We start from the raw sequence: 27,912 nt of genomic DNA on the forward strand, positions 1-27,912 counted from the left end.
CAGAAGTCGTTTGAGGGCAGACGGTGCAGAGAAGAACTGTTCGTGCCACCAGCCGTCTGTCCGATCGGGACTAGTACCAGCTACTTGTCATGGTCGTATGTCTACTATGTTGATGCTGATTGTGTTGTGTTTGACTATATTTGAACTACCGCTCCCTTAATAAATGCCTTATAACTCCTAAGACCATTTGGGTATCTGTGTGACTTGTGATCCTAATCTTACAGTGGCGCCCCGCTCAGGCCTGAGTTAGAATTACAGCCTCAATGATGTCATCGGGCCGCACCATGCAGATGTAAAGAAGGACCCTGTTGGCTCCGGGCAGGTGTCCTTGCTGCCTGCTCAGGAGAGCAGGTTAAAATTGCAAGCGTTGCGATGGTGGTAGCTTTCAGACAGGTACGAGCCGGGACGATTTTAATTGCCCGCCCGCCAGGTTGTTGCTGAGCGAGTCAGGTTAAAATCCAGTTGGACAACATGGCGGGGAGAATATCAATTTTCTTTCAAAGATGGATGAGATGAGCTATGTCAAATGGCCTGCCATCCCTTTATTTATCTCGTGATCTTATGTTACCTGCATCCAACTGAGCTTAGATCATCACATGATGTTTGGTCTGTTTTTTTCCTGTGTTGTCATTACCAATTGTTTCAGGTCATCAACATAGGCAGTCCTTCGAAATCGAGGACAACTTGCTTCCACTCTAAAAGTGAGTTCTCAGGTGACTGTGCAGTCCAATGCCGCAATTACAGTCTCTGTCGCAGGTGGGGCAGACAATGGTTGAAGGAAAGGGTGGGTGGGACTGGTTTGCCGCACGCTCCTTCCGCTGCCTGCACTTGATTTCTGTATGCTCTCGGCAACGAGACTCGAGGTGCACAGCGTGAGCCAAGGTAGACCCAATAAACCATAGGCAAGCATCAGTTGGCACTCCGATCAATGATATGTAGTTCCACTTATTGCCGAGAAGAAAAAATATAACTTATGCCCCTGATTGCTCCCATCGCAGTCATGTACAATTATGTCTCTACAACATACAATGAACACTGTTTGTCCATTTAGATGTTCAAGGTCACAAGCTGTGTTTTATTCAGTCACACTGGCCAAAGGTGTTCCGCGGGTGGTTGACAATGCAACTGGAGCCAAGTTGTCCAATTTGGGCAACTTGCCAATGGAATAGAAATAGAGGTGACTGCATTATTGATATTCCGCCCCTAGATGTCACCAGCCCATACAGTAAATACCATATCCGGTTCTATTGACAAGGCACGTTGAAACATTTAACGCCAAGACACCCAACAGCTGTGAACTTGGCTTCAAGAGGCAATAAGATGTGTTGATGGAAAGAGAAGAGTTTGAGGATAATAGTGAGACGCAGGGAGGATGAAAGAAAGGAAGACTTGCATTTATATAGCATCTTTCACGACCACTGGGCGTCCCAAAGCACTTTACAGCCAGTCAAGTGCTTTTTGGAGTGTAGTCACTGTTGTATTGTAGGAAACATGGCAGCCAATTTGCGCACAGCAAGCTCCCACAAATAGCAATGTGATAACGACCAGATAACCTGTTGTTTTTGTTATGTTGATTGAGGGATAAATATCGGCCAGGACAACAGGGATAACTCCACTGCTCTTCTTCTAAATGGTGCCGTGGGATGCTTTACGTCCACCTGAGAGAGCAGACAGAGCCTCGGTTTAACCTCTCATCCGAAAGACTGCACCTATGACAGTGCAGCACTCCCTCAGCACTGCGCTGGGAGCGTCGGCCTGGATTTCTTGTGCTTGAGTCCCTGGCATGGCCAGAAAGGGGGGGCTGGCTTGTTGGGCCTCACGACCCTTTGCTTCTCGAATTCCTTATGTTCTTAATCAAATGCCTAACTTTTGTGAGATCTGTATAGCATGATACACATGTGTTGCTGTATTAAGTTAAATATTTATGTAGGCAAAAGGCAAGCTTTAACAAACTGCAAAGTTGCTGAATTGTTTTAACAGATTTAATGGGGCTGCGCTGAGATTTCCACTTCCTGCGTATAATGTGTTTCTTACAACAATTCCCATGTGTAGTTTTATTCCTGGACTGTGAAACTAAATGACTACACATTTGTGGCTGTTTCAGATGTCATCTGAGGCGATGGGTTTTCCGTTTAATTTGCATTGTTGAAGCTAACAGATTTTGGCGCTGGGCGATAGTACATTAATATTCAGCGCTTGTACTGTACAATATATTTTGGAACTCAGCTGCATCAATCGCCTGGCAGTGTGATACAAGATCTGACCTTTCTTCTAATCTTTTCATCCTTTTACTTTCCTTCACACTGGCGGCTATACAATTAAAAATTGATCATTTCAATTAACTGGACAGCATTTTATGAATAATGCATGTCTGCCACTTGTGACATTGCCTCTTGACCTGCAATTCAGCAAAATGAATTACATTTTTAGCTTTGCAAATATTGAACAATCCACCAATCAGCTGATGGCTATCACACATCTCTACAAACTCTCGCCCCGACCTCGCCGCTCCTGCTGTACCTGCCTGCACCGCAGTCAGCCGTCGCCCTCCTGCAGCAGCTCGCGTTGCTCCCTGCAGTGGCATGCCGCCACACGCTGCTCCCTCTAATGGCCCCGGAGAAGCCCAGGAGAGGCGCGAGTTCGGGGCCCAGAAGAGGCGAGGGCCCGGGGGCAGCAAGGCCCAGCCCACACTGCGATATGTGTGCGCACTAGATCCGTGCAGCAGAGCTGGTCTCCAGTCGTTGGTTAATCCTTTCCACTGGGCCAAGAGCTAGCTCTGTCAGGCCCTTGTGGTGGCTGGTGTGCAACGGCCACCACACGTTAAAAAAATCCACTCACAGGCAACTTCCACCCTTCAGGATGTAGTTCGGGATCTGGAATATCATTGAAACACCTGTGAACTCATCCCTTTTTGACGTGGAAGCATGTCATCTTCGTTTCGAGGGACTGCCTATGATGATGATCATACATCATGGGTTTCTTGTCTATCTAATCGGAGCCAGAGAATCACTTGCAACGACTTCTCTTCCCGCTCCTGCATCGTTACCTCTGGTGTTCCCCAAGGATCTGTCCTTGGCCCCCTCCTATTTCTCATCTACATGTTGCCCCTTGGCGACATCATCCGGAAACACAGCGTCAGTTTCCACATGTACGCTGACGACACCCAGCTCTACCTCACCACCACTTCTCTCGACCCCTCCATGGTCTCTAAATTGTCAGACAGCTTGTCCGACCTCCAGTTCTGGATGAGCAGAAATTTTCTCCAATTAAATATTGGGAAGACCGAAGCCATTGTTTTCAGTCCCCGTCACAAACTCTGTTCGCTAGCCACCAACTCCATCCCTCTCCCTAACATCTGTCTGAGGCTGAACGACACTTGGTGTCATATTTGACCCTAAAATGAGCTTCCGACTACATATCCGCAGCATAACTAAGACCACCTATTTCTATCTACGTAACATCGCCCATCTCCGCCCCTGCCTCAGCATCTGCTGATGAAACCCTTTTTTTGTTATCTCCAGACTCGACTATTCCAACGAACTCCTGGCTGGTCTTCCACATTTTACCCTACACAAACTTGAGGTGATCCAAAACTCAGCTGCCCATGTCATAACTCGCACCAAGTTCTGCTCACCCATCACCCTGCTTAAGCAACGTCTCGATTTCAAATTTCATCATCCTTGTTTACAAATCCCTCCATGGCCTCGCCCCTCCCTATCTCTGTAATCTCCTCCAGCCCCACAACCCCCCGAGATGTCTGCGCTCCTCTAATTCTGCCCTTTTGAGCATTCCTGATTATAATCGCTCAACCATCGGTGGCCGTGCCTTCTGTTGCCTGGGCCCCAAGCTCTGGAACTCCATCCCTAAACCTCTCTGACTCTCTACCTCTCTTTCCTCTTTCAAGGCTCCCCTTAAAATCTACATCTTGACTGAGCTTTTGGTCACCTGCAAAATTTCTCCTTATGCGGCTCGGTGTCAAATTTTTTTTGTCTATAATATTCCTGTGAAGCGCCTTGGGATGTTTTATTACATTAAAGGTGCTATATAAATAAAGTTGTTGTTGTTGTTGACCTTGAGCGTTATAGGTAGTGATTGACCAGTTCATCTATCATTCTCATCAGGCGGCATCTCCAAAGCAAGGATAATCTTCATCAATCATCGATGCTATTTTATTGACTCTAGTCATCTGTACCTTACTCGTCTGTTGTTCCTAAGCAACAAATATCTTCCCTTGCACACTTTTCCTCCTCCCTGTAACCTTAAATAGGTGTCATCTTTAGCTCAGTGGGTCATCTGAGTCAGATTTTGGATTCAAGCCCTATTCTAGCGACATCTAGGCTGACTCTTCAGTGCAGTACTGAGGGTGTGCTGCACTGTCAAGAGGTGCCGTTTTTCAGATGAGACCTTATCACAATGTAAAAGTTACCATGACGCTATTCGAAGAAGAGCAGAGGAGTTCTCCCCACTGTCCAGGCCAATATTTATCCCCCAATCAACATCATTAAAAATGGATTATCTTGTCATTATCACATTGCTGTTTGTGGGAGCTTGCTGTGCGCAATTTGGCTGCCGCGTTTCCTACATTACAACAGTGACTACACTCCAAAAGTACTTCATTGGTTGTAAAGCGCTTTAGGATGACCCGAGATCATGAAAGGTGCGATATAGATGCAAGTTCTTCCTTTCTTCTAAATCAAGACTCATTGCACCATTTCCTATTCATTTTCCTAAGACATTAAAACTAGAAATTCTCTGAAGGTGAACATAAGGGTCTCCCTGTCTCTTTTATGGAATTAAAAAAGTGAACATGAGCTATATGCAAGTGTAAAAATAAAAATAAATGTAAACTTACCATTAATGCTGCTCCTGCGATGATAACTGTAAGCAGCAGTTTTTTTTTTTTTTTTTCTGCTCATGCACAGAATTTTTTTTGCGCATGCGCAATTAGTTGGCCGTTTAAAAAATTGTTTTTCTTTATTTATTGTAGCGCATGCGCTGTGCATTTCAGGCACACACTGGAAGCCCCGCCCTGTGAGATCGACTCGGATAACGCCTGCACCACAAGGTGCGCGTGCTGGAAGAAAACTTTGGATTATTATTTTCAGCGCTGAGGGGCCAAAAAAGAAAGGGCGTTCCAGGTGAGTGAGCGCCATTATTTTTAATTCGGGAAACTCGGACCTTTTATATCCATCACAAAGAGAAGAACTTTCAGCTACTCTACGCAGGATGGAAAGAAAACTCGGCCACACAACTCATTTCAAACTTCTCGGTACAACTCTCAGTATTAGTCAGAAGAGGGTGCTCCTTCTTCTGTAGTGAGACATTGACCCTCTCTTTCCCCACAAACTCACGAGTGAAACAGCTATGAGCACCTTCTCAGTCAACGCATGAAAGAAAGACAGACTTGCATTTACATAGCGCCTTTCACGACCACTGGACGTCTCAAAGCGCTTTACAGCTAACGAAGTACTTTTGGCGTGTAGTCACTGTTGTAATGTGGGAAAGGCAGCAGCCAATTTGCACGCAGCAAGCTCCCACACACAGCAATGTGATAATGAACCAGATAATCTGTTTTTTTGATTGAGGGATAAATATTGCCCCCAGCCCACTGGGGATAACTCCCCTTGCTCTTCTTCGAAATAGTGCCACGGGATCTTTTCGTCCACTTGAGAGGGCAGACGGGGCCTTGGTTTAACATCTCATCAGAAAGACGGCACCTCCCAGCACTGCACTGGGAGTGTCAGCCTAGATTTTTGTGCTCAAGTCCCCGGAGTGAGACTAGAACCCAGGACCTTCTGACTCGGGGTGGGGGGGGGGTGGGGGGGGGTGTTGCCCACTGAGCCACGGTTGACAAGAGGGTGTACCTCCTTCTGCAGTGAAACTTCCAACCTCTCTTTCCCCACAAACCTATGAGCGAAACAGCTATGAGCACCTCGTCAGTCGATGTGAGAGAGATAATGATTTCTGCCGGCAACTGGAGAAGCATCAGCCAGTGTCGGTTTCTTCCTGCAGCCCGACTGCACTCAAGCCCCTCATCAAATACCCAAATTGCCCGCAGGAGAAGCAGACAGACCTGCACACAAAAAAGCACATGTGTCTCAAAAAGCACCGTGCCCACGAAGGAGGCCGAGGCCAATCGCTGCAGAAATAAAAATTCTGCATGGTTGTCAGGGCAGAACTGAATCATTTCCATTTCAGGCGCTGCAAAAAAATCCAACCCCTGATCCCTCCTGTCATTGCACGCACCATGTGAGACTGGGCTGGAGAGTGTAAGAGTTAATGCCTCTGGCAAAGCTTTTATTTCCAAATTCCTCAGAGCACCGTGCAATCACAGCCCTCGGAATGCTGCACTTGCCTTTCTGAACTCTTATAATGGAACAATCGGAGAACGATACAGCACAGAGGAAGGCCGTTTGGCCCATCGTTCCTGCGCTGTCTCTTTGAAAGAGCGATCCAATTAGTCCCACTCCCCACTTGCTCTTTCCCCACAGCCCTGCATATTTCTCCTTTTCAAGTATATACCCTGTTTGAAAGTTACTATTAAATCCACTCCCACCGCCCTTTCAGGCAGCGCATTCCAGGTCATAACAACTCGCTGTCTAAAACAAATGATCCTCTTCCCCCCCTGCATTTTTTTCCCAATTGTCTTACATCCGTGACCTCTGGTTACCGACCCTGCTGCCAGTGGAACACATTTCTCCCTATCCCCCCCGATCAAAACCGCTCATAATTTTGAAAGCCTCCATTAGATCTCCCCTTATCCTTCTCTGCTCCAAGGGGAACAATCCCAGCTTCTCCACGTAACTGAAGTCCCTCATCACCTGGTACAATTCTTGTAAATCTCCTCTGCACCCTCTCCAAGGTAGTGCCCAGAATGTTTTATTTTTATTTGTTCCAGGAATGTGGGTGTCGCTGGCAAGGCCGGCATTTATTGCCCATCCCGAATTGCCCCTCGAGAAGGAGAGGCCTTCTTGAACCGCTGCAGTCCCGTGTGGTGAAGGTGCTCCCACAGTGCTGTTAGGGAGGGAGTTCCAGGACTTTGACCCAGCGACGATGAAGGAACGGCAATATATTTCCAAGTCGGGATGGTGTGTGACTTGGAGGGGAACGTGGAGGTGGTGGTGCTCCCATGCGCCTGCTGCCCTTGTCCTTCTAATCGGTAGAGGTCGCGGGTTTGGGAGGTGCTGCCGAAGAAGCCTTGGCGAGTTGCTGCAGTGCATCTTGTAGATGGTACACACTGCAGCCACGGTGCGCCGGTGGTGGAGGGAGTGAATGTTGAAGGTGGTGGATGGGGTGCCGATCAAGTGGGCTGCTTTGTCCTGGATGGTGTTGAGCTTCTTGAGTGTTGTTGGAGCTGCACTCATCCAGGCAAGTGGAGCGTATTCCATCACACGCCTGACTTCTATTTGACATTTTATTTAAATCAGGCCCTTTCACTTGCTCTGTGGTTACTGTGTTACGTTTTATCCCCACATTACCAGTTCATCCACCAGGCGCACAACTGCACACCTCATCGTGGATGACCTCGACACAACTGGCTGGGGTTTTATTGAGTCTTGTGAACATCACGTGACTGGCTAAGCCATTCACAATGCAACAGCTCCACAAACCTGTGAGCATACCCACAGGGACATCATCATCGGCAGTCCCTCGGAATCGAGCAAGACTTGTTTCCACTCCTGAAGTGAGTTCTTTGGTGGCTGAACAGTCCAAAACAGGAGCCACAGACCCTGTCACAGGTGGGATAGACATTCGCCGAGGGAAGGGGTGTGCAGGACTGGTTTGCCGCATGCTCCTTCCGCTGCCTGCGCTTGACCTCTTCACTCTCGCGGCGTTGAGATTCGAAGAGCTCAACGCCCTCCCGGATGCACTTTCTCCAACTAGGGCGGTCTTCGGCCAGGGACTCTCAGGTGTCAGTGGTGATGTCGCACTTTAGCAGGGAGGCTTTGAGGGTGTCCTTGTAACGTTTCCGCTGCCCACCTTTGGCTCATTTGCCGTGAAGGAGCTCCGCATAAAGAATTTGCTTAGGGAGTCTCCAACGATGTCTCCGCAAGATCCTGCAAATCCCCTGGGAGGACAGACGCACCAACATCAGTCTCCTCGTCCAGGCCAACATCCCCAGCATTGAAGCACTGACCACATTCGATCAGTTTCGTTGAGCAGGCCCAGCTCAATTTCTTACTGCCTCAGGTGCTTATAAAGCTTCCCCTTAAATGCATCAGTGCTATTCGCCTCAACTACTCCTTGTGGTAGAGAGTTGCACATTCTAACTGCTCTCTGGGTAAAAGAAGTTTCTCCAAGTGTGGTGTAACCAAAGTTCTCCACAAGTTTAACATAAATTCTCTGCTTTTCAATTCTATCCCTCAAGAAATGAAACCCAGTACTTTGTTTGCTTATTTTTATGGCCTTATTAACCTGTATCTTTACTTTCAGTGATTTGTGAATCTGCAAACCCAGCTCCCTCTGCTCCTCAATTCTATTTAGACTGCAGGAGGTATGTGGCCTCCTTATTCTTGCTGCCAAATTGCACAACCTCACACTTCTCTATATTGAAGGTCATTTTTTTAAAAATTCGTTCACAGATGTGGGCATTGCTGGCATCACCAGCATTTATTACCCATCCCTTGAGTGGTTTGCTAGGCCATTTCAGAGTGGCAGTTAAGATTCAACCACATTCATCATCATCATCGGCGGACCCTCGAAATCGAGGAAGATTTGCTTCCACTCTAAGAGTGAGTTCTCAGGTGACTGAACAGTCCAATACGGGAATTACAGTCCCTGTCACAGGTGGGACACACAGTGGTTGAAGGGGACAGGTTTGCCGCACGCTCCTTCCGCTGCCTGCGCTTGTTTTCTGCATGCTCTCGGCGACGAGACTCGAAGTGCTCAGCGCCCTCCCGGATGCTCTTCCTCCACTTAGGGCGGTCTTTGGCCAGGTTGCTATGGGTCTGGAGTCACACATAGGCCAGACCGGGTAAGGGCGGCAGATTTCCTTCACTAAAGGGGCATTAGGGAACCAGATGGGTTTTTACGTCAATCCGGCAGTTTCATGGTCACCATTACTGATACTAGCTTTTTATTCCAGATTTATTTAATTAACTGAATTTAAATTCCCCAGCTGCCGTGATGGGATTTGAACTCACGTCACTGGATTACTAGTCCAGTAACATAACCACTATGCTATTATGTGCCTTTACTGCAAGTAATAATGGACCAGACAACTTCCAGTGCCAAGTCCAGGATGGAGAGCAGAGAACATTGCAGTGGAAATAAAACAAAGGAAAAGACAGAAGTTCCTATCCATCACTCGACCTCACCAAGTCCCACTCACCCATCACCCCCTGTGCTCGCTGCCCCGTGTCCTAACTCGCACCACGTCCCACTCACCCATCACCCCCTGTGCTCGCTGCCCCGTGTCCTAACTCGCACCAAGTCCCTCTCACCCATCAGCCCTGTGCTCGCTGACCTACATTGGCTCCTGGTTAAGCAATGCCTCGATTGCAAAATTCCCAACTTTGTTTTCAAATCCCTCCATGGTCCTCGCCCCCTCCCTATCTCTGTAATCTTCTCCAGCCCCCGAGATGTCTGCGTTCCTCTAATTCTGACCTCTTGAGCATCCCTGATTATAATCAGCCTTCAGCTGCCTGGAACTTTCTGCCTAAACCTCTCCGCCTCTCTTTCCTCCTTCAAGACACTCATTAAAATCTACCTCTTTGACCAAACTTTTGGTCACCTGCGCTAATTTCTACTTATGCGGCTCAGTGTCAAACTTTTTATCTCGTAACACTCCTGTGAGGTGCCTTGGGATGTTAAAGGCGCTTTATAAATGCAAGTTTTTGTTGTTGTTGTTGGAGATTAAGTTGTTCCAGATGTTCTGGATGCTGGTTTATGAAGAGAGAGCTTAGCACAGCAATGTTGTGCCCAAGTCTCTGCCGCTATTCCAATGTGATAAACACACATCATTAAGTGGTGGGCACAGTCTGTTCTGTATCCCTGATTCTGGATCCTGGGTTTATTGTGTGTGTGTGCGTGACTGCGTCACATGCCAAGAGGTAACAGTGGGTGGTCCTCTCGTATCTTATTAAAACCATCGTTCTTCATTTCCACGTCTGGATGGCAACGTTCGCCAAGCTGGTCAACCATTGGGAGGGCATTACACAGTGTGGGGACCTTGCAGGCTGAACAAAGAGGTGAAAAACGAATGGGTTTCCTTGGCTAGGGAGCAAGTCTACAGTTTGCACATTGCAGCTTTCACACGTCGGCAAGGCCAGAACCTATAAAATAATTTGCTTCATTCGCAGGAAGAAGACTGCAAACAATAGTGTGGGGCTATCAGAGGTTCTATGTATGTCCTGCTGCTTTGTTTGATGGGCAATAGCCAATGAATCGCTTAGACTTTCTCACCTCCAGTGAGGCACTATAACAGCGACTACACGCCAAATGTCAACATCATTACCAGCAGTCCCTTGGGGTCGAGGATGACTTGCTTCCACACTAAAAATGAGCACTCAGGTGACTCACTTTAAACGGTGGAAGATGCCTGTGCGTGAATTCTTTTAACGTGGGGTGGCCATTGCACACCAGCCACCACACGGGCTTGACGGAGCAAGGTCTTGGCCCAGTGGCAAGGGGGTTCGAGACAACTAGAGACCAGGCTCCGCCGCATGTGCCAATACACACACACACACACAGACTCAAACATACTCCTACCGCCCTCCCTCCTTTCCACAGGACCTCGCTCTACGTGGAGTTCATAGCACGCATTGTGAGCCTCACATAGAAACAACAGAAAATAGGAGCAGTAGCAGGCCATTCGGCCCCTCGAGCCTGCACCACCATTCAATATGATCGTGACTGATCCTCTATCTCAACACCATATTCCTGCTTTTTCCCCATAACCCTTGGTGCCTTTTGTGTCTAGAAATCCAACTATCTCCCTCTTAAATATATCCAGTGACTTGGCCTCCACAGCCTTCTGTGGTAGAGAATTCCACAGGTTCACCGCCCTCTGAGTGAAAACATTTCTCCTCATCTCGGTCCTAAATTTCCTACCCCGTATCCTGAGACTGTGACCCCTTGTTCTAGACTTCCCAGCCCGGGGAAACATCCTCCCCGCATCCAGTCCGTCCAGCCCCGTCAGAATTTTATACGTTTCAAACTGGTCCACTCTGCTCCGCCTCTCCGCTTCTCCGCGCCTCGTCCGTCCTCTCCTCGCTGAAAGTTCTTCATTGGCTGCAAAGCGCTTTGGGACGTCCGGCGGCCGTGAAAGGCGCTATATAAATGCAAGTCTTTCTTTTTTTTTTCTTTATTACAATCAAAACTGAGAATATTGGCTGCTGTTTTATGCCCAAGTTATGCGCTGAGCTCTCTCCAAAAACCACCCCCCTACGACTTGTTTGAATGTAATATGCAGCAGAGCCCGGGCCCGAGGCGGATGGGTCCACTGTCACACTTTATTTTCCCTATAAAACCTCACCCATGGGCGACGGTTTGCTCCACGCCCTTGTATATTTGAAACCATAAAGCTGTTTATGAAGACTTACAATTTCGCTACACCTCGAGCGCAGAGGAAATCTCACACCCCGCCGCCACCTGCTTCGTGCTCCACACACAGTCCCTGAAATTCAGAATTGTATCCCGCCGCGGTGGGCGGACAAGCAATTAGATCGCTCTTGGATCCTTTCCGCAGAGGGGAGGAAACAGTACAGATCTGTGTGTGAGATCTCCTCTGCTGCCGCTGCAGTTTTCTGCTTGAAAACAAAGCGCTGGAACCTTTCCTTAGATTATTTGCATCATGAAACATTCAAGGGCAAACCTCTTTACCCAGAGAGTGGTGAGAATGCGGAACTCACTGCCACAGGGAGTGGCGGAGGAGAATTGCATTTACAGGGAAGCGGGGATAAGCACATGAGGTGGAAAGGAATGATGGCTCGTGTGGGGCATAAAGCGACCACTTGAGCTGAATGGTCTATTTCTGTGACGTAGACTCAATGCAAACTCTTCAGTTAAGTCATCAACTACAGCGTGGGACTTTTGGGAGCCCGCGAAAGAAAGACTTTCATTTGTATCGCGCCTTTCACAACCACCGGACGTCCCAAAGCGCTTTGCAGCCAATGAAGTACTTTTTGGAGTGTAGTCACTGGTGTAATGTGGGAAACGCGGCGGCCAATTTGCGCACAGCAAGCTCCCACAAGCAGCATTGTGATAGTGACCAGATAATCTGTTTTTTGGTGATGTGGTTTGAGGGATAAATATTGGCCCCAGGACACCAGGGATAACTCCACTGGAGATCGGACAGGGATCTGTGAGCAACTGAGAAACAGAATCGTCAGTGTTGACTCAGAGTGAGCAAAGGGACGAAAAAAGGAATGATAACTAAAGGCAGGTGGACTTTTTCCAAGTTTAATACCAGACATAGGGCAAAGTGGATGGTATGATCTTGGCTGGAGTTTTGGTATCTGCTTTGATATTATTGATTATTAATTGATGTGACCATTGACTTATGAAGAGCATTGTGTCCATCAGTTCTGTTTAATATGTTGAGAACATGATCAAATCACCCCTTAACCTTCTAAATTCCAAGGAATACCCTAGTCTCTATTAGTCTATTGTATTAAGTCAGTCTTCTGAGGCTGAACCAGACTGTTCGCAACCTTGGTGTCATATTTGACCCTGAAATGAGCTTTCGACCACATATCCTCAGCATAACTAAAACCGCCTATTTCCACCTCTGTAACATCGCCCGTCTCCGCCCTTGCCTCAGCTCTTCTGCTGCTGAAAACCCGATCCGTGCCTTTGTTACCTCCAGACTTGTCTAGTCCAACGCACTCCTGGCTGGCCTCCCACATTCTACCCTACGTAAACTGGAGCTGATCCAAAACTCGGCTGCCCGTGTCCGAACTCGCAACAAGTCATGTTCACCCATCACCCCTGTGCTCGCTGACCTACATTGGCTCCCCCTTAAACAATGCCTCGATTTCAAAATTCTCATCCTTGTTTACAAATCCCTCCATGGCCTCGTCCCTCCCTATCTCTGCAATGTTCTTCAGCCTCACAATCCCCCGAGATGTCTGCGGTCCATAAATTCTGCCCTCTTGAGCATCCCTGATTACAATCGCTCAACTATCGGTGGCCGTGCCTTCTGTTGCTTAGGCCTCAAGCTCTGGAACTCCCTGCCTAAACCTCTCCGCCTCTCGACCTCTTTCCTCCTTTAAGGCGCTCCTTAAAACCTCCCTCTTGTCCAAGCTTTTCATCACCTGTGCTAATTTCTACTTATGTGGCTCGGTGTCAAATTTATTTCATTTGTCTTAAAACACTCCTGTGCAGCGCCGTGGGAAGTGTTACTACGTTATAGGCGCTATATAAATACAAGTTGTTGTTGTTGTTGTTGACTGCTAAGTTCTGTGCCTAATACACATCGCGTCAGATTATTAGCCCATTAATGTCTGTTCATGGGTTCTAATCTTGTCTTGAATAGGACCTCTTGGTACCTGCTTATTACAATGAATATACATCACAGAAACAGGCCATTTGGCCCAACCAGTCCATGCCGGCGTTTATGCTCCACTCGAGCCTCCTCCCGTCTTTCCTCACCTAAATCTATCGGCATAACCCTCTATTTCCTTCTCCCTCATATGCTTGTCGAGCCTCCCCTTAAATGCTAAAGCCACAGCTCGTGCCTGTGTTTACCTGTAATGGTCAGTGGGGTTTAGCAGCGTTGATCAGGTAAGCAGTGCAGTGTCCCTGAACAAGGTCGAACGCTTCAACACGGGAAAGGACTTCACTATTAGCACTACTAAATCTGTCGGATGTTCGCAAAGCCAAAAACCGACATCTCCGGACCAACACTCGCAACTGTTGGTGGTCGGAGTATAGCTGCTGCTCCTCCCACCCACGCTCCTAAATCCCGATGTTCTGCCCTCCCATCCATGGCAGAGTTCCACAGCTTTCTCACAGTGGCACTGCTTGCTGTCGGCTTGCCATCATTAACGGAACGCTCTTGAGAAAGAAGTCCAACCCCACCTGCTCGCGACTTCCCAGGCTGGCATGTTTCGAAACGATGGGCCGTAATTGGCGGGGTGCGCACGTGCCCGGAGAGGCCTTGCCAATGCCGGTTCTCGGGGCGTGATGCACATGCACTGAGAAACGGTACTTGGGATCTGACAGATCGCACACATCTCCGGGAGAACGGCCCCCGCGGGAGGAGATTTGGGCTATTTGCCCAACTCCTGCCCAGTGAATGTCCTTCAAACGCTTGGTAAAAGTGGGCGTATAGCCTACTTTTACCCGTGTACCAGTTTTAAAACATAGAAAAATTTAATGGTATCATTAATTTTTATATTAAAACCCTGTCCTTTAAGGTAAGTTTATTTTTAGCCCTATTAAAACATAGCTTAAAAAAATTCAGAAAAATATTTATTGCTCTAAAACATTTAATTTTATGTATTATGTTGTGTTTCTGTGTTTTAGGGGGGTATTCTCATTGATAGTAACGGAACTCACCATTATTATCAATGAGAAGGCACCATGTTCATTGGTAGTCCGGGCCACGTGATCCCAGGTTGAGCTTACGTTCCTGGGATACTTGGGCCCACACGCTGGACTGCGCTTCTAGGCCTCGGACTGTAGGTACATCTTCCTCCGGGACCACCAGGTACTTTAGGGGAAAAAATAATTTTGGTTGGAGGCGTCCGTCCGCGATTTTTGTAGCGCGACAGTTGCAGGAAAAATGCAGAGAACAGCGCCAGCGCTTATACATGGCCTTCTTCGACCTTGCAAAGGCCTGTCAACCGCGAGGGTCTATGGAGCGTACTCCTCCGTTTCGGATGCCCCCAAAAGTATGTCACCATCCTCCGCCTGCTCCACGACGACATGCAGGCCGTGATCCTTACCAACGGATCCATCACAGACCCAATTCATGTCCGGACCGGGGTCAAGCAGGGCTGCGTCATCGCCCCAGCCCACTTCTCAATCTTCCTCGCTGCCATGCTCCACCTCACAGTTGATAAGCTCCCCGCTGGAGTGGAGCTAAATTACAGAACCAGTGGGAAGCTGTTTAACCGTCGCCATCTCCAGGCCAGGTCCAAGACCACTCCAACCTCTGTCGTTGTATGCGGACGACGCCTGCGTCTGTGCACACACAGAGGCTGAACTCCAGGATACAGTCGACGTATTTACCGAGTTGTATGAAAGCATGGGCCTTACGCTAAACATCAGAAAGACAAAGGTCCTACACCAGCCTGTCCTCACCGCACAGCACTGCCCCCCAAACATCAAGATCCACGGCATGGCCCTGGACAACGTGGACCACTTCCCCTATCTCGGGAGCCTCCTATCAACAAGAGCAGGCATCGACGATGAGATCCAACACCACCTCCAGTGCGCCAATGCAGCCTTCGGCCGCCTGAGGAAAAGAGTGTTTGAAGATGAGTCCCTCAAAACTGTCACCAAGCTCATGGTCTACAGGGCTGTAGTAATACCCGCCCTCCTGTACGACTCAGAGACGTGGGCCATGTACAGTAGACACCTCAAGTCGCTGGAGAAATACCACCAGTGATGTCTCCGCAAGATCCTGCAAATCTCCTGGGAGGACAGACGCACAAACATTAGCGTCCTCATCCAGGCCAACATCCCCAGCATTGAAGCACTGACCACACTTGATCAGCTCCGCTGGGCAGGCCACATAGTTCGCATGCCAGACACGAGACTCCCAAAGCAAGCGCTCTACTGGGAACTCGTCCATGGCAAACGAGCCAAAGGCTGGCAGAGAAAATGTTACAAGAACACCCTCATGCCGCCCTGATAAAGTGCGACATCCCCACTGACACCTGGGAGTCCCTGACCAAAGACCGCCCTAAGTGGAGGAAATGCATTCGGGAGGGCGCTGAGCTCCTCAAGTATCGTCGCCGAGAGCACGCAGAAATCAAGCGCAGGCAGCGGAAGGAGCGTGCGGCAAACCAGTCCCACCCACCCTTTCCCTCAACGACTATCTGTCCCACCTGTGACAGAGACTGTGGTTCTCGTATTGGACTGTACAGTCACCTAAGAACTCATGCTAAGAGCGGAAGCAAGTCTTCCTCGATCCTGAGGGACTGCCTATGATGATGATGATGACTTGGGCCCATACGCTGGACTGCGCTTCTAGGCCTCGGACCATAGGTATATCTTCCTCCGGGACCACCAGGTACTTTTGGGGAAAAAACATTTTGGTCGGAGGCGTCCGTCCGCGGGAAGCCTCCGACCGCAATTTTTGGGCCATTAGCTCAGCATGTCATCATCATCATAGGCGGTCCCTCGAACGAGGATGACTTGCTTCCACATGAGTTCACAGATGTTTCAATGAAGGACCCAATGTTCCAGTCCTGAACTCCATTTGAAGGGGTGGAAGATGCCTGTGCGTGGATTTTTTTAACGTGTGGTGACCGTTGCACACCAGCCACCACACGGGCTTGATAGAGCTAGGTCTTTATCCAGTGGCAAGGGTTAACTAAGACGACTGGAGACCAGCTCTGCTGCACGGACCTAAGTGCGCACACACATCGCAGTGTGGGCTGGCCCGTGCTACCCCTGGGTCCTCGGCTCTTCTGGGCCCCGCTTTTGTATTAAGGTAACAAGCGACTGCAAAATACGCACCTTGTTCCATGCAGGTCAATGTTCAACATGCAAGAGACACTTGGTTAAGTGACAATACCAAAGGGAATTGGAAATGCTTGACCAATAGGTCTCCTGTCATACATTTTAATACAGGATACAGACTGTCAGCACACAATGACGAGAAGAATATGATAGAGGACTCCAAATAAATACTGGTTTAACCTTTTTGGTGCTAAATGAAATGCAACAATAACACAAGCAATGTTTGAAGATGAAGCAGCTAATGGATTTGCTATTTCGCTTATACCTCCAAAATGCATGCATAATAAAATAATATACATCAATGATTTAGATGAAGGAATTGAATGTAAAATCTCCAAGTTTGCAGATGATACTAAACTGGGCGGCGGTGTGAGCTGTGAGGGGAACGCTAAGAGGCTGCAGGGTGACTTGGACAGGTTAGGTGAGTGGGCAAATGCATGGCAGATGCAGTATAATGTGGATAAATGTGAGGTTATCCATTTTGGGGGCAAAAATGTGAAGACAGAATATTATCTGAATGGCGGCAGATTAGGAAAAGGGGAGGTGAAACGAGACCTGGGTGTCATTGTTCATCAGTCATCGAAAGTTGGCATATAGGTACAGCAGGCGGTGAAGAAGGCAAATGGTATGATGGCCTTCATAGCTAGGGGATTTGAGTATAGGAGCAGGGAGGTCTTACTGCAGTTGTACAGGGCCTTGGTGAGGCCTCACCTGGAATATTGTGTTCAGTTTTGGTCTCCTAATCTGAGGAAGGACGTTCTTGCTATTGAGGGAGTGCAGCAAAGGTTCACCAGACTGATTCCCAGGATGGCTGGACTGACATATGAGGAGAGACTGGATCAACTGGGCCTTTATACATTGGAGTTTAGAAGGATGAGAGGGGATCTCATAGAAACATACAAGATTCTGACGGGACTGGACAGGTTAGATGCAGGTAGAATGTTCCCGATGTTGGGGAAGTCCAGAACCAGGGGGCACAGTCTTAGGATAAGGGGTAGGCAATTTAGGACTGAGATGAGGAGAAACTTCTTCATTCAGAGAGTTGTTAACCTGTGGAATTCCCTGCCGCAGCGAGTTGTTGATGCCAGTTCATGGGATATATTCAAGAGGGAGTTAGATATAGCCCTTACAGCTAAGGGGATCAAGGGATATGGAGAGAAAGCAGGAGAGGGGTACTGAGGGAATGATCAGCCATGATCTTATTGAATGGTGGTGCAGGCTCGAAGGGCCAAATGGCCTACTCCTGCACCTATTTTCTATGTTTCTATGTTTCTAACAGTAACTATATGTAGGGAATTGTCGGCTCAACTCATTACTCCATGGTGAAGCATGTTCCTGAGAGTGACCCTTAGGCAAGGAAGACATTGCTTGGATTATGCACCCTCGCTAAAACCTTAGTAATTAACCCTGATGTAAAGCGTACCAACATTACAGCACGTGTACAGAGAATCAGACGTAGTAACAAACGGTCGCAGCCAGTGGGTGGACTGTCAGCCTGTTACCAGTTGTATATCGAAAGCTAAAACCAACAATCGAGAACAGACCCATGCAGAAACAATGAAGGAAGAAAAGAAATTGGCTGATAATCTTTTAGACCTTCCCAGACACTCCGTGCTTTCTGTTACTATCGAGGTATCACCCCCAAGTCTAGAACAAGGGTTCACAGTCTCAGAACACGGGGTAGGAAATTTAGGACCGAGATGAGGAGAAATGTTTTCACTCAGAGGGTGGTGAACCTGTGGAATTCTCTACCACAGAAGGCTGTGGAGGCCAAGTCACTGAATATATTTAAGAGGGAGATAGATAGATTTCTAGAAACAAAAGGCATCAAGGGATATAAGGAGAAACCGTGAATATGATGTTGAGATAGAGAATCAACCATGATCATACTGAATGGTGATTCAGTCTTGAAGGGCCGAATGACCTACTAATGCTCCTATTTTCTATGTTTTTCTGTTTCATATGTCCGAAACTTGAAATTTGGCAATTATCGTGTTATTTTTAATATCAGACGAGGAAGTTTAAGGTCAATGTCTTCATTACTCGTGTGCAGCGGGAATTTCAAATGCACTGTTCTCCTTTCATTGTCACTGCAGTAAACTTGAAGGCTAATCCCCCTGAACGTGCGGAGCGGTCAATTTAAGAAAGGATATACTTGCTTTGGAGGCATTCAGAGAAGGTTCACTCGGTTGATTCCAGAGATGGAATCCTTATACCGCCATTTCATATGATCATGGTTGATCCGATCATGGGCTCAGGTCCACTTCCCTGCCTGCTCCCCATAACCCCTTATTCCCTTATCAGTTAAGAAACTGTCTATCTCTGTTTTAAATTTAGTCAATGTCCCAGCTTCCACAGCTCTCTGAGGCACCGAATTCCACAGATTTACAACCCTCTGAGAGAAGAAATTCCTCCTCATCTCAGTTTTAAATGGGCAGCCCCTTAATCTAAGATTATGCCCCCTAGTTCTAATCTCCCCCATCAGTGGAAACATCCTCTCTGCATCCACCTTGTCAAGCCCCCTCATAATCTTATACGTTTCCGTAAGATCATCTCTCACTCTTCTGAATTCCAATGAGTAGAGGCCCAACCTCCTCAACCTTTCCTCATAAGTCAACCCCCTCATCTCCGGAATCAACCGAGTGAACCTTCTCTGAACTGCCTCCAAAGCAAGTATATCATCTCGTAAATATGGAAACCAAAACTGCACGCAGTATTCCAGGTGTGGCTTCACCAATACCCTGTATCCTAATCTTGGCTGACCTAATCTTGGCGTCTACTCCACTTTCCTGCCTGTTCCGGACGGCACATTTCATTCCCGGAAGGACATGAGTGAACCAGTTGGGTTTTTATGAATATGCGGTCACTCTTACCGATACCAACTTTGTTACTGAATTCAAATTCCCAAACTGCTCTCCCTGAATTGCTGCTCCAGTAATATTCTTCTTCTTAGGTGGTCTCTCGATTCGAGGATGACTTGCTTCCACACCAAAAAGGGATGAGTTCCCAGGTGTTTCAATAGATGTGGAGAAGATGTTTCCCTTTGCATATATTTCTATTCCTTTATCCCACTTGTGGTTATCTACCTTCCCCTTAATATTATTCGCCTCAACCACTCCTTGTGGTAACGAGGTTCACATTCTCTGGGTAAAGAAGTTTCTCCTGAATTTCCTATTGGATTTATTGATGGCTGTCTTATATTTATGGCCCCTAGTTTCGGTCTCACCGCAAAGGGAAACATTTTCTCTACGTCGACCCTATCAAACCCTGTCATAATCTTAAATACCATTATCAGTAATATAACCACTACGCTGCCATACCCAGAGGTGCGTGCTGGCTGCATGGAGTGCGAAGAGAGATTGCAGCACTTACCTCATCATCCGAGGGTGGAAGAGGGGGCTCCTTAATAATCTGGAACAAGAGAGGGAGAAATATATTACAGGCCTGCTGAGATATCGGCTCAAGCATTCGGTGTTAAAACGTATTTGCACTGCAGTGAAAACTGGCATCCATCATCATAGGCAGTTCCTCGAAATCGAGGAAGACTTGCTTGCACTCTAAAAGTGAGTTCGCAGGTGGCCGAACAGTCCAATATGGGAATTACAGTCTCTGTCACAGGTGGGACAGACAGTGGTTGAAGGAAAGGGTGGGTGGGGAGTCTGGTTTGCCGCACGCTCCTTCCGCTGCCTGCGCTTGGTTTCTTCATGCTCTCGGCGACGAGACTCGAGGTGCTCAGCGCCCTCCCGGATGCTCTTCCTCCACTTAGGGCGGTCTTTGGCCAGGGACTCCCAGATGTCAGTGGGGATGTTGCACTTAATCAAGGAGGCTTTGAGGGTGTCCTCGAAACGTTTCCTCTGCCCACCTGGGGCTCGCTTGCCGTGTAGGAGTTCCGAGTAGAGCGCTTGCTTTGGGAGTCTTGTGTCAGGCATGCAAACAATGTGGCCCGCCCAACGGAGCTGGTCGAGTGCGGTCAGTGCTTCGACGCTGGGGATATTGGCCTGATCGAGAACTCTAACGTTGGTGCATCTGTCCTCCCAGGGGATTTGCATGATCTTGCGGAGACATCGTTGGCGGTATTTCTCCAGTAATTTGAGGTGTCTATTGTACATTGTCCATGTCTCTGAGCCATTTTGAAGGGCGGGTATCACAACAGCCCTGTAGACCAGAGCTTGGTGGCAGATTTGAGGACAGTGAAATCCGGCACGGTGTAATGCTGGGTGATCTCCGTCCCTGCCGTGCCTGGCCAGCAGCGGGTGCGTAAAATAATCAGAATATTTCACACTTTCATTCGAAAGGGTCTGCCTGAATCGATTCGACATTTTTTGGCGTGGATTGCTAAGGTGTTGAATTGTATCAACAATCTGCTCTTCGAACAATATATAATTGTAATTATAAGTTGGGGCATACACCTTTTGCCAGCCAAGGTTGCCCCCTTGCATGTGTGGAGTCTCCTGGGGTCCAGCTTCTGTTTCCTAGGCAACTATTGGTACTGAGGTAGATGGGCTGGCTCAGCATTCTCATTCCAGTTGATTCAGAGGTATGAATCTAACGGGTACAATTCTAAAGGGGGTGCATGAACAGAGAGACCTGGGGGGGTATATTTGCACAAATCGTTCAAGGTGGCAGGACAGGTTGAGAAAGCGGTTAAATAGAGGCATAGTTAAGATGAACCTATATGAAACACTGGTGCGGCCTCAGCTGGAGTATTGTGTCCAATTCTGGGCACTGCATTTGAGGAAGGATGTGAAGGCCTTAGAGAGGGTGCAGAAAAGATTTACAAGACTGGTTCCAGGGATGAGGAACTTCAGTTACGCGGGTAGACTGGAGAAGCTGGGGTTGTTCTCCTTGGAGCAGAGAAGGTTGAGAGGAGATTTGATCGAGGTGTTCAAAATCATGAGAGGTCTGGACAGAGTCGATAGAGAGAAACTGTTCCCATTGGTGGAGAGAGGAGGTATTAAGGGGTTTTGCAGCTTTGAAAATGGATAAGTCCCCAGGCTCGGATGAAATGTATCTCAGGCTGTTAAACGAAGCAAAAGGTGACATAGCAGAGGCTTTGACCATCATTTTCCAATCCTCTCTGGCTTCAGGTGTGGTGCCGGAGGACTGGAGGACTGCTATTGTGGTGCTTTTTTTTTAGAAGGGAGAAAGGGATAGACCAAGTAATTACAGGCCAGTCAGCCTAACCTCAGTAATGGGAAAATTATTGGAAAAAATCCTATAGGACATGATAAATCTTTATTTAGAAAGGCAAGGATTAATCAGGGACAGTTAGCATGAATTTGTTAAGGGAAGGTCATGTCTGACTAACTTGATTGAATTTTTCAAGGAGGTAACCAGGAGGGTTGATGAGGGCAGTGCGTATGATGTAATATATATGGGTTTTAACAAAGCTTTTGATAAGGTCCCACATGGCAGACTGGTCACGAAAATAAAATCCCATGGAATCCAGGGCAAAATGCCAAGTTGGATCCAAAATTGGCTCAGAGGCAGGAAGCAAAGGGTAATGTTTGATGGGTGTTTTGTGACTGGAAGGCTGTATCCAATAGGGTTCCGCAGGTCTCAGTACTAGGTCTCTTGCTTTTTGTGGTATACATCAATGGTCTAAACTTGAATATAGGGGCTATGATTAAGAAGTTTGCAGATGATACTAAAATTGGCTGTGTGGTTGATAATAAAGAAGAAAGCTGTATAATGTAGGAATATATCAATCAACTGGTCAGGTGAGCAGAACAGTGGGAAATGGAATTTAACCTAGAGAAGTGTGAGGTAATGCATTTGGGGAGGGCTAACAAGGAAAGAGAATACACGTTAAATGGTAGGACACTGAGAAGTGTAGAGGAACAAAAGGACCGAGGAGTACATGTCCACAGATCCCTGAAAGTAGCAGGCCAGGTAGATAAGGTGGTTAAGAAGACATTCGGAATACTTGTCTTTATTATCCGAGGCATCGAATATGAGCAAGGGGGTTATGCTTGAACTGTATAAAACACTGGTTAGGCCACAGTTGGAGTACTGCATGCAGTTCCGGTCACTGCATTACAGCAAGGACGTTATTGCACTAGGGAGGGTACAGAGGAGATTTATGAGGATGTTACCGGGAGTGGAGAAGCTTAGCTATGAGGAAAGATTGGATAGGCTGGATTTGTTTTCCTCGGAACAGAGGAGGCTGAGGGGGACCTCATTGAGGTGCATAAAATTATGAGGGGGCCTAGTTCCCTCAGCAGAGGGGTCAACAACCAGGGGGCATAAATTTAAAGTAATTGGTAGAAGGTATAGAGGGGATTTGAGGGGAAATTTCTTCACACAGAGGTGGGGGTCTGGAACTCACTGCCTGAAAGGGTGGCAGAGGCAGAAACCCTCACCACATTTAAAAAGTACTTGGATGTGCACCTGAAGTGCTGTAACCTACAGGGATTAGGCTGAATAACCATTTGTTGGCCGGCAAGGACACGATGGGCCGAAATGGCCTCCTTCCGTGCTGTAAACTTCTATGATTCTATGATTTAAGATGATTGGCAAAAAAACTAGAGGTGACATGAGGAAACATTTTTTTACGCAGCGAGTTGTGATCTGGAACACGCTGCCTGAAAGGGCGGTGGGAGCAGATTCAAACAGTAACTTTCACAAGAGAATTGGATAAATACTGGAAGGGAAACCACTTGCAGGGCTGTGGGGAAAGAACGGGGGAGTGGAATTAACGGGATTGCTCTTTTAAAGGGCTGGCACAGGGATGATGGGCCGAATGACTTGTTTCCGGGCTGTATCGTTGTATGATTTTCCTCCTTTTGAAAGTAACATTCCATCCTATTCTGACTTGACGTGAATCGCCTCCTGGAGATGTCTCCCCCGCCGAGCACCCTCGGGGTCTGGCTCTCCCGCTTGTTGCAGGGGGGTGAGGTCACCTCACACCCAACCTTGTTTTTGTTTCAATGCAGAGTTTCTGCAACTCTCAGCTCCTGGCCCATGCGCTGTTGGGAAACGGAATGCCTTTGTAGAACGACCAGCTTCGAGCTTTCTACACGCGGAGCAGCCTCGGAACGACGAGGTGGAAGACTGAGTGCTGGGGCCCAGGGCCGGATTCAGGGCCTGATGGGCCTGGGGCAAACTGATCCAATGGGCCGATAGTTATCCTTGTTCCTGTTCATTACATTACATTACGTGTATGATTCTGATTCTGAGTATGGAAACATAGGCCGGTATATTCAACAATGAAAGCATATATTCTGTATCAAGTAGGTATATATTCTGGTTCTGGTAACATTGCAGTACTAGATTCCTATACATATATGAAAATTTCTCTGAATAATATGTGAAATAAAACAGGCTAGTACATATTCTGTTCTGTATATCAGTACATTAGTGTATATAAGTACTTCTATATATCAGTACATTAGTTTATATAGGTACTTCAGTATATCAGTGCATTAGTGTATATAGGGACTTCTGTATATTGGTACATTAATGTATATAGGTACTTCTGTATATCGGTACATTAGTGTATATAGGGACTTCTGTATTTAGGATCTTGTCGTTGCAAAAATAGGTATGTACACATTAGGCCAATAAACAATATTTTCCTCCGTCTTCTTTTTCCTCTCTTATTGTCGATTTCATTCAGCCTATTTGCGAGGCCTTATATTTTTCATCCTACATTTATTTGGTGGGCCTGGGACTGCAGCCCCCTCTGCCCTGTGGTCAATCCGGCCCATGGTCAATCCCCCCCGTGGTCAATCCGCCCCATGGTCAATCCCCCCCCCCCGTGGTCAATCCCCCCGTGGTCAATCCCCCACGTGGTCAATCCCCCCCCCCCGTGGTCAATCCCCCCCCCCCCCGGTGGTCAATCCCCCCCCCCGTGGTCAATCCTCCCCCCGTGATCAATCCTCCCCCCATGGTCAGTACCCCCGCCGTGGTCAATCCCCCCCCATGGTTAATCCCCCCCGTGGTCAATCCGCCCCATGGTTAATCCCCCCATGGTCAATCCCCTCCCCCGTGGTCAATCCCCCCGTGGTCAGTACCCCCCATGGTCAATCCCCCCCCATGGTCAATCCCCCCCCATGGTCAATCCCCCCCATGGTCAATCCGCCCTGGTCAATCCCCTCGTGGTCAATCCCCCCCGTGGTCAATCCCCCCCGTGGTCAATCCCCCCCGTGGTCAGTACCCCCCATGGTCAATCCCCCCCCATGGTCAATCCCCCCCGTGGTCAATCCGCCCTGGTCAATCCCCTCGTGGTCAATCCCCCCTGTGGTCAATCCCCTGCTGGAGCCATCGACCAGGGCACCCAGCCCATGACCTAAGATGATCGAGTCCAGCCCACCAACCAATTTCTCTGCCCTGTTTCTACGACTGACATGATGCTGAACCCAGTTGGCCGTACTCCTGAACTAGTCTTCAGCTGCAAGATTTCCAATCAGAAAAAAACACCCTGGGGCCGAAATTCCCATGGTAACGCTAGCGATGGGCGGCTAATGGGTGGCAGATGCCTCGTTGGCGTTGAGTGCCATCTGCGCTTCTGTTGAAATTGAGTTGGATCTTTGGCGGAGGCGCCAAGAGGTAATGCTGGGCCCTCTAACGCCACCCATGTGATGACGCCATCCAGCGTGCAGCGCCCCCTGGGGGTCGCTCTGTGATATTGCATGGTTACGGTGGCCTCACGGGCAGGCGTTGGTACAGCCTGCAAAAAGTGGGGGGAACATCGCGGATTTCGGATGGAATCGGCCAGAGGTCAAGGTTAAAAAAAAAATCTTTATCTATTTCAACATTTATTTACTAGTTGTACCAGTGGAGAGGTGTGTGTGTGTGTGTGTGTGTGTGTGTGTGTGGGTCGGAGATGGGTTTTTTTCTGACCGTTTTGCCAGCTCACAGGCCGGCAGCCTCTCGTCGCGAGATTGAATCGGCCTCCTGAGCTCCCGCCCGAAAGCGTGTGTGTAACGCCACCATTTAGCGCTGCTTTCTCATCTTTGGCCGTAAAAACTGAATTTGGGACTTTGAGGCTGCGCCTAACGCCTGGCGGTAAAATCAGCAATCGGGCGGTAACACTGCCTCAAAAATGGCCATCACCAATTGTGACCCCTCTGATCTGTGGCCCACAAAGGGTTTTGGTTGTAACCTGGGTTGTCGAGGCTCTCCAAAGGTCCCTGTGTGTTCTTTGCACAGATGAACAAATCGCACGACTATCCTACCGATTGTTATTTTTTCTTTCTGTGTGTGTGGTCAACATTTTGTCTTGTCAGTTCGGGGAATTAATTTGTTCTTTGTCGCCCTGCAGCTGGTAGCGAGTGGCGCGCGGCGTACACAGAGTGAGTTTGCAATACTCTGGATCAATCCCAGGACTTACCACAGTGCAGCACAGAGGCCAGAACCACCAGAACAGGGCCAGTGCCAGGAGCAGGAACAGGATTAAGAGCGCGATGGCCAGAATTGTTCCGTCTGACTACAATGAAAGCAGAAAAGGCAGAGCTAGGATTAGTCATTCCGGAGTGACACGCAAAGGAAATGTCCTTGTTAGTCACGATGTAACTCAGACACCGAGACGCGTCTAAGGCATGTCTTGCCTGCTTTCACAAAGTGTTCCCTTTGCTTGAGTCCCCTGTTTGAGTCCAAATGACATTTTATTTTTCTTGTATAGAATGGAGCCGCATAGGGGGCCATTCGGCCCATTGTGCCCGTGCTGGCTCGCTAAAAAATTTGTTCATGGGTTATGGGCATTGCTGGCAAGGCCAGCATCGAATGCCCATCATTAATTGCCCTTGAGAAGGTATATATTGAGAAGTGTAACAGCACTGTGGGAGCACCTTCACCACATGGACTGCAGCGGTTCAAGTAGGCGGCTCACCACCACCTTCTCAAGGGGCAATTAGGCCTTGCCAGTGACGCCTACATCTCGGTACAATTTTAAAAAAAAATCCAAATTAATCCCACTTCCCCTGCTCTTTCTCCATAGCCCTGTATTTTTTTTTCCTATTCAAGTATTTATCCAATTATCCAATATATCTCAGTTTCCTGCTTGAGCTGGAGAGAAGGGAGCTGTGATGTATTTGCTTCATGGGTTCTTGGCGTAAGAATTCATAGCAACACATTGCTATTAAGAACTAGTTGGTTTATTAGCAAAGGTTTAACAATCATCCACCAGGCTCACAACCATCTGCCTCATCGTGGATCCCCCGAACCCAACTGGCTGGGGTTTTATTGAGACTTGTGAGCCTCATGTGCCTGGCTAAGCCACTCACAACTCAACAGCTCTGCAACTATTTTAAAGTTGAACAATAATCAGTGCCCCTGATTAAAGGGGGGCATTAAAACCAACAAACTTAAACAAATTAAACATTGGACAGTAAACTTGAATCAAATTAAAATTTGGTTGCCGGGGGTGATGATGCACTCCAGTCCCTCCGGTGCCCACCTCTCGCGGAAGGCCGCGAGCGTACCGGTGGACACCGCGTGCTCCATCTCCAGGGACACCCTGGCCCGGATGTACGCGTGGAAGAGAGGCAGGCAGTCTGGCTGAACGACCCCCTCGACCGCCGCTGCCTGGACCGGTTAATGGCCACCTTGGCCAGGCCCAGGAGCAGTCCTACGAGGAGGCCCTCAGACCTACCCGCTCCCCTCCGCACAGGGTGCCCAAAGATCAGGAGTGTGGGACTGAAGTGCAATCAGAATTAGAGGAGCAGCCCCTTCAAATAATGGAAGAAGGGCTGCAACCTCTCACACATTGCACATAGACATGGAACACGGACTCCTCCAGACCGCAGAAATTACAGGCGGCCTGGGTGTCTGTGAACCGACTTAAAAATCTATTGCACAGGACTGCTCCGTGCAACACCCTCCAGGCCAAGTCCCCAAAAATAAAGGGAGGACTCCCGCGTAGAGTGCTCTCCATTGGGGACCCCCGCCTCCTCTCAACAGCTCTACAACTATTTTGATAAAACTTTAAAATCAAGTGCCCCTTTTTTTAAGGGTACCAAAACCCACAAATTAACAATTAAACATTAAAGAGAACTTTTTCAAATCAAATTAAGTAAAAATGTTGTTCCCTGTTGAAATGATGCACTCCAGTCCCTCCGGTGCCCATCTCTCAACAACAGCTCTACTGTATTGTATATTGTATAAGAACATTAATACACGTGCCCCCTGATTAAAGGGGAGGGGGGGAGGGGGGGAGGGGGTCACACTCCAGAAGCTTTCAATCAAGTGCCCCCCTTTTTTTTTGAGGGCACAAATTAACAATTCCACATAAAGGGAACCTTTGTCAAATCAAATCAAATTAAATCAATTTAAAAT

General features: G+C 48.1%; 1 protein-coding gene across 3 annotated transcripts in view; it reads right to left on the bottom strand.

Annotated features, from left to right (window-relative positions):
• The window catches only part of LOC139234761 (anthrax toxin receptor 1-like), a 246,144-nt gene that overhangs the window by 81,034 nt on the left and 137,198 nt on the right, over window positions 1-27,912 (bottom strand). For all 3 annotated transcript variants that reach the window (XM_070865452.1, XM_070865451.1, XM_070865453.1), the window contains exons 13-14: window positions 25,970-26,065; window positions 20,008-20,046 (exon numbers count right to left, since the gene is read on the bottom strand). In XM_070865452.1, coding sequence (XP_070721553.1) covers window positions 20,008-20,046; window positions 25,970-26,065 — 135 coding nt within the window. The remainder of the gene's footprint in view (window positions 1-20,007; window positions 20,047-25,969; window positions 26,066-27,912) is intronic.

This window comes from Pristiophorus japonicus, chromosome 22 (assembly GCF_044704955.1).
Source record: "Pristiophorus japonicus isolate sPriJap1 chromosome 22, sPriJap1.hap1, whole genome shotgun sequence".
NCBI lineage: Eukaryota > Metazoa > Chordata > Chondrichthyes > Pristiophoridae > Pristiophorus > Pristiophorus japonicus.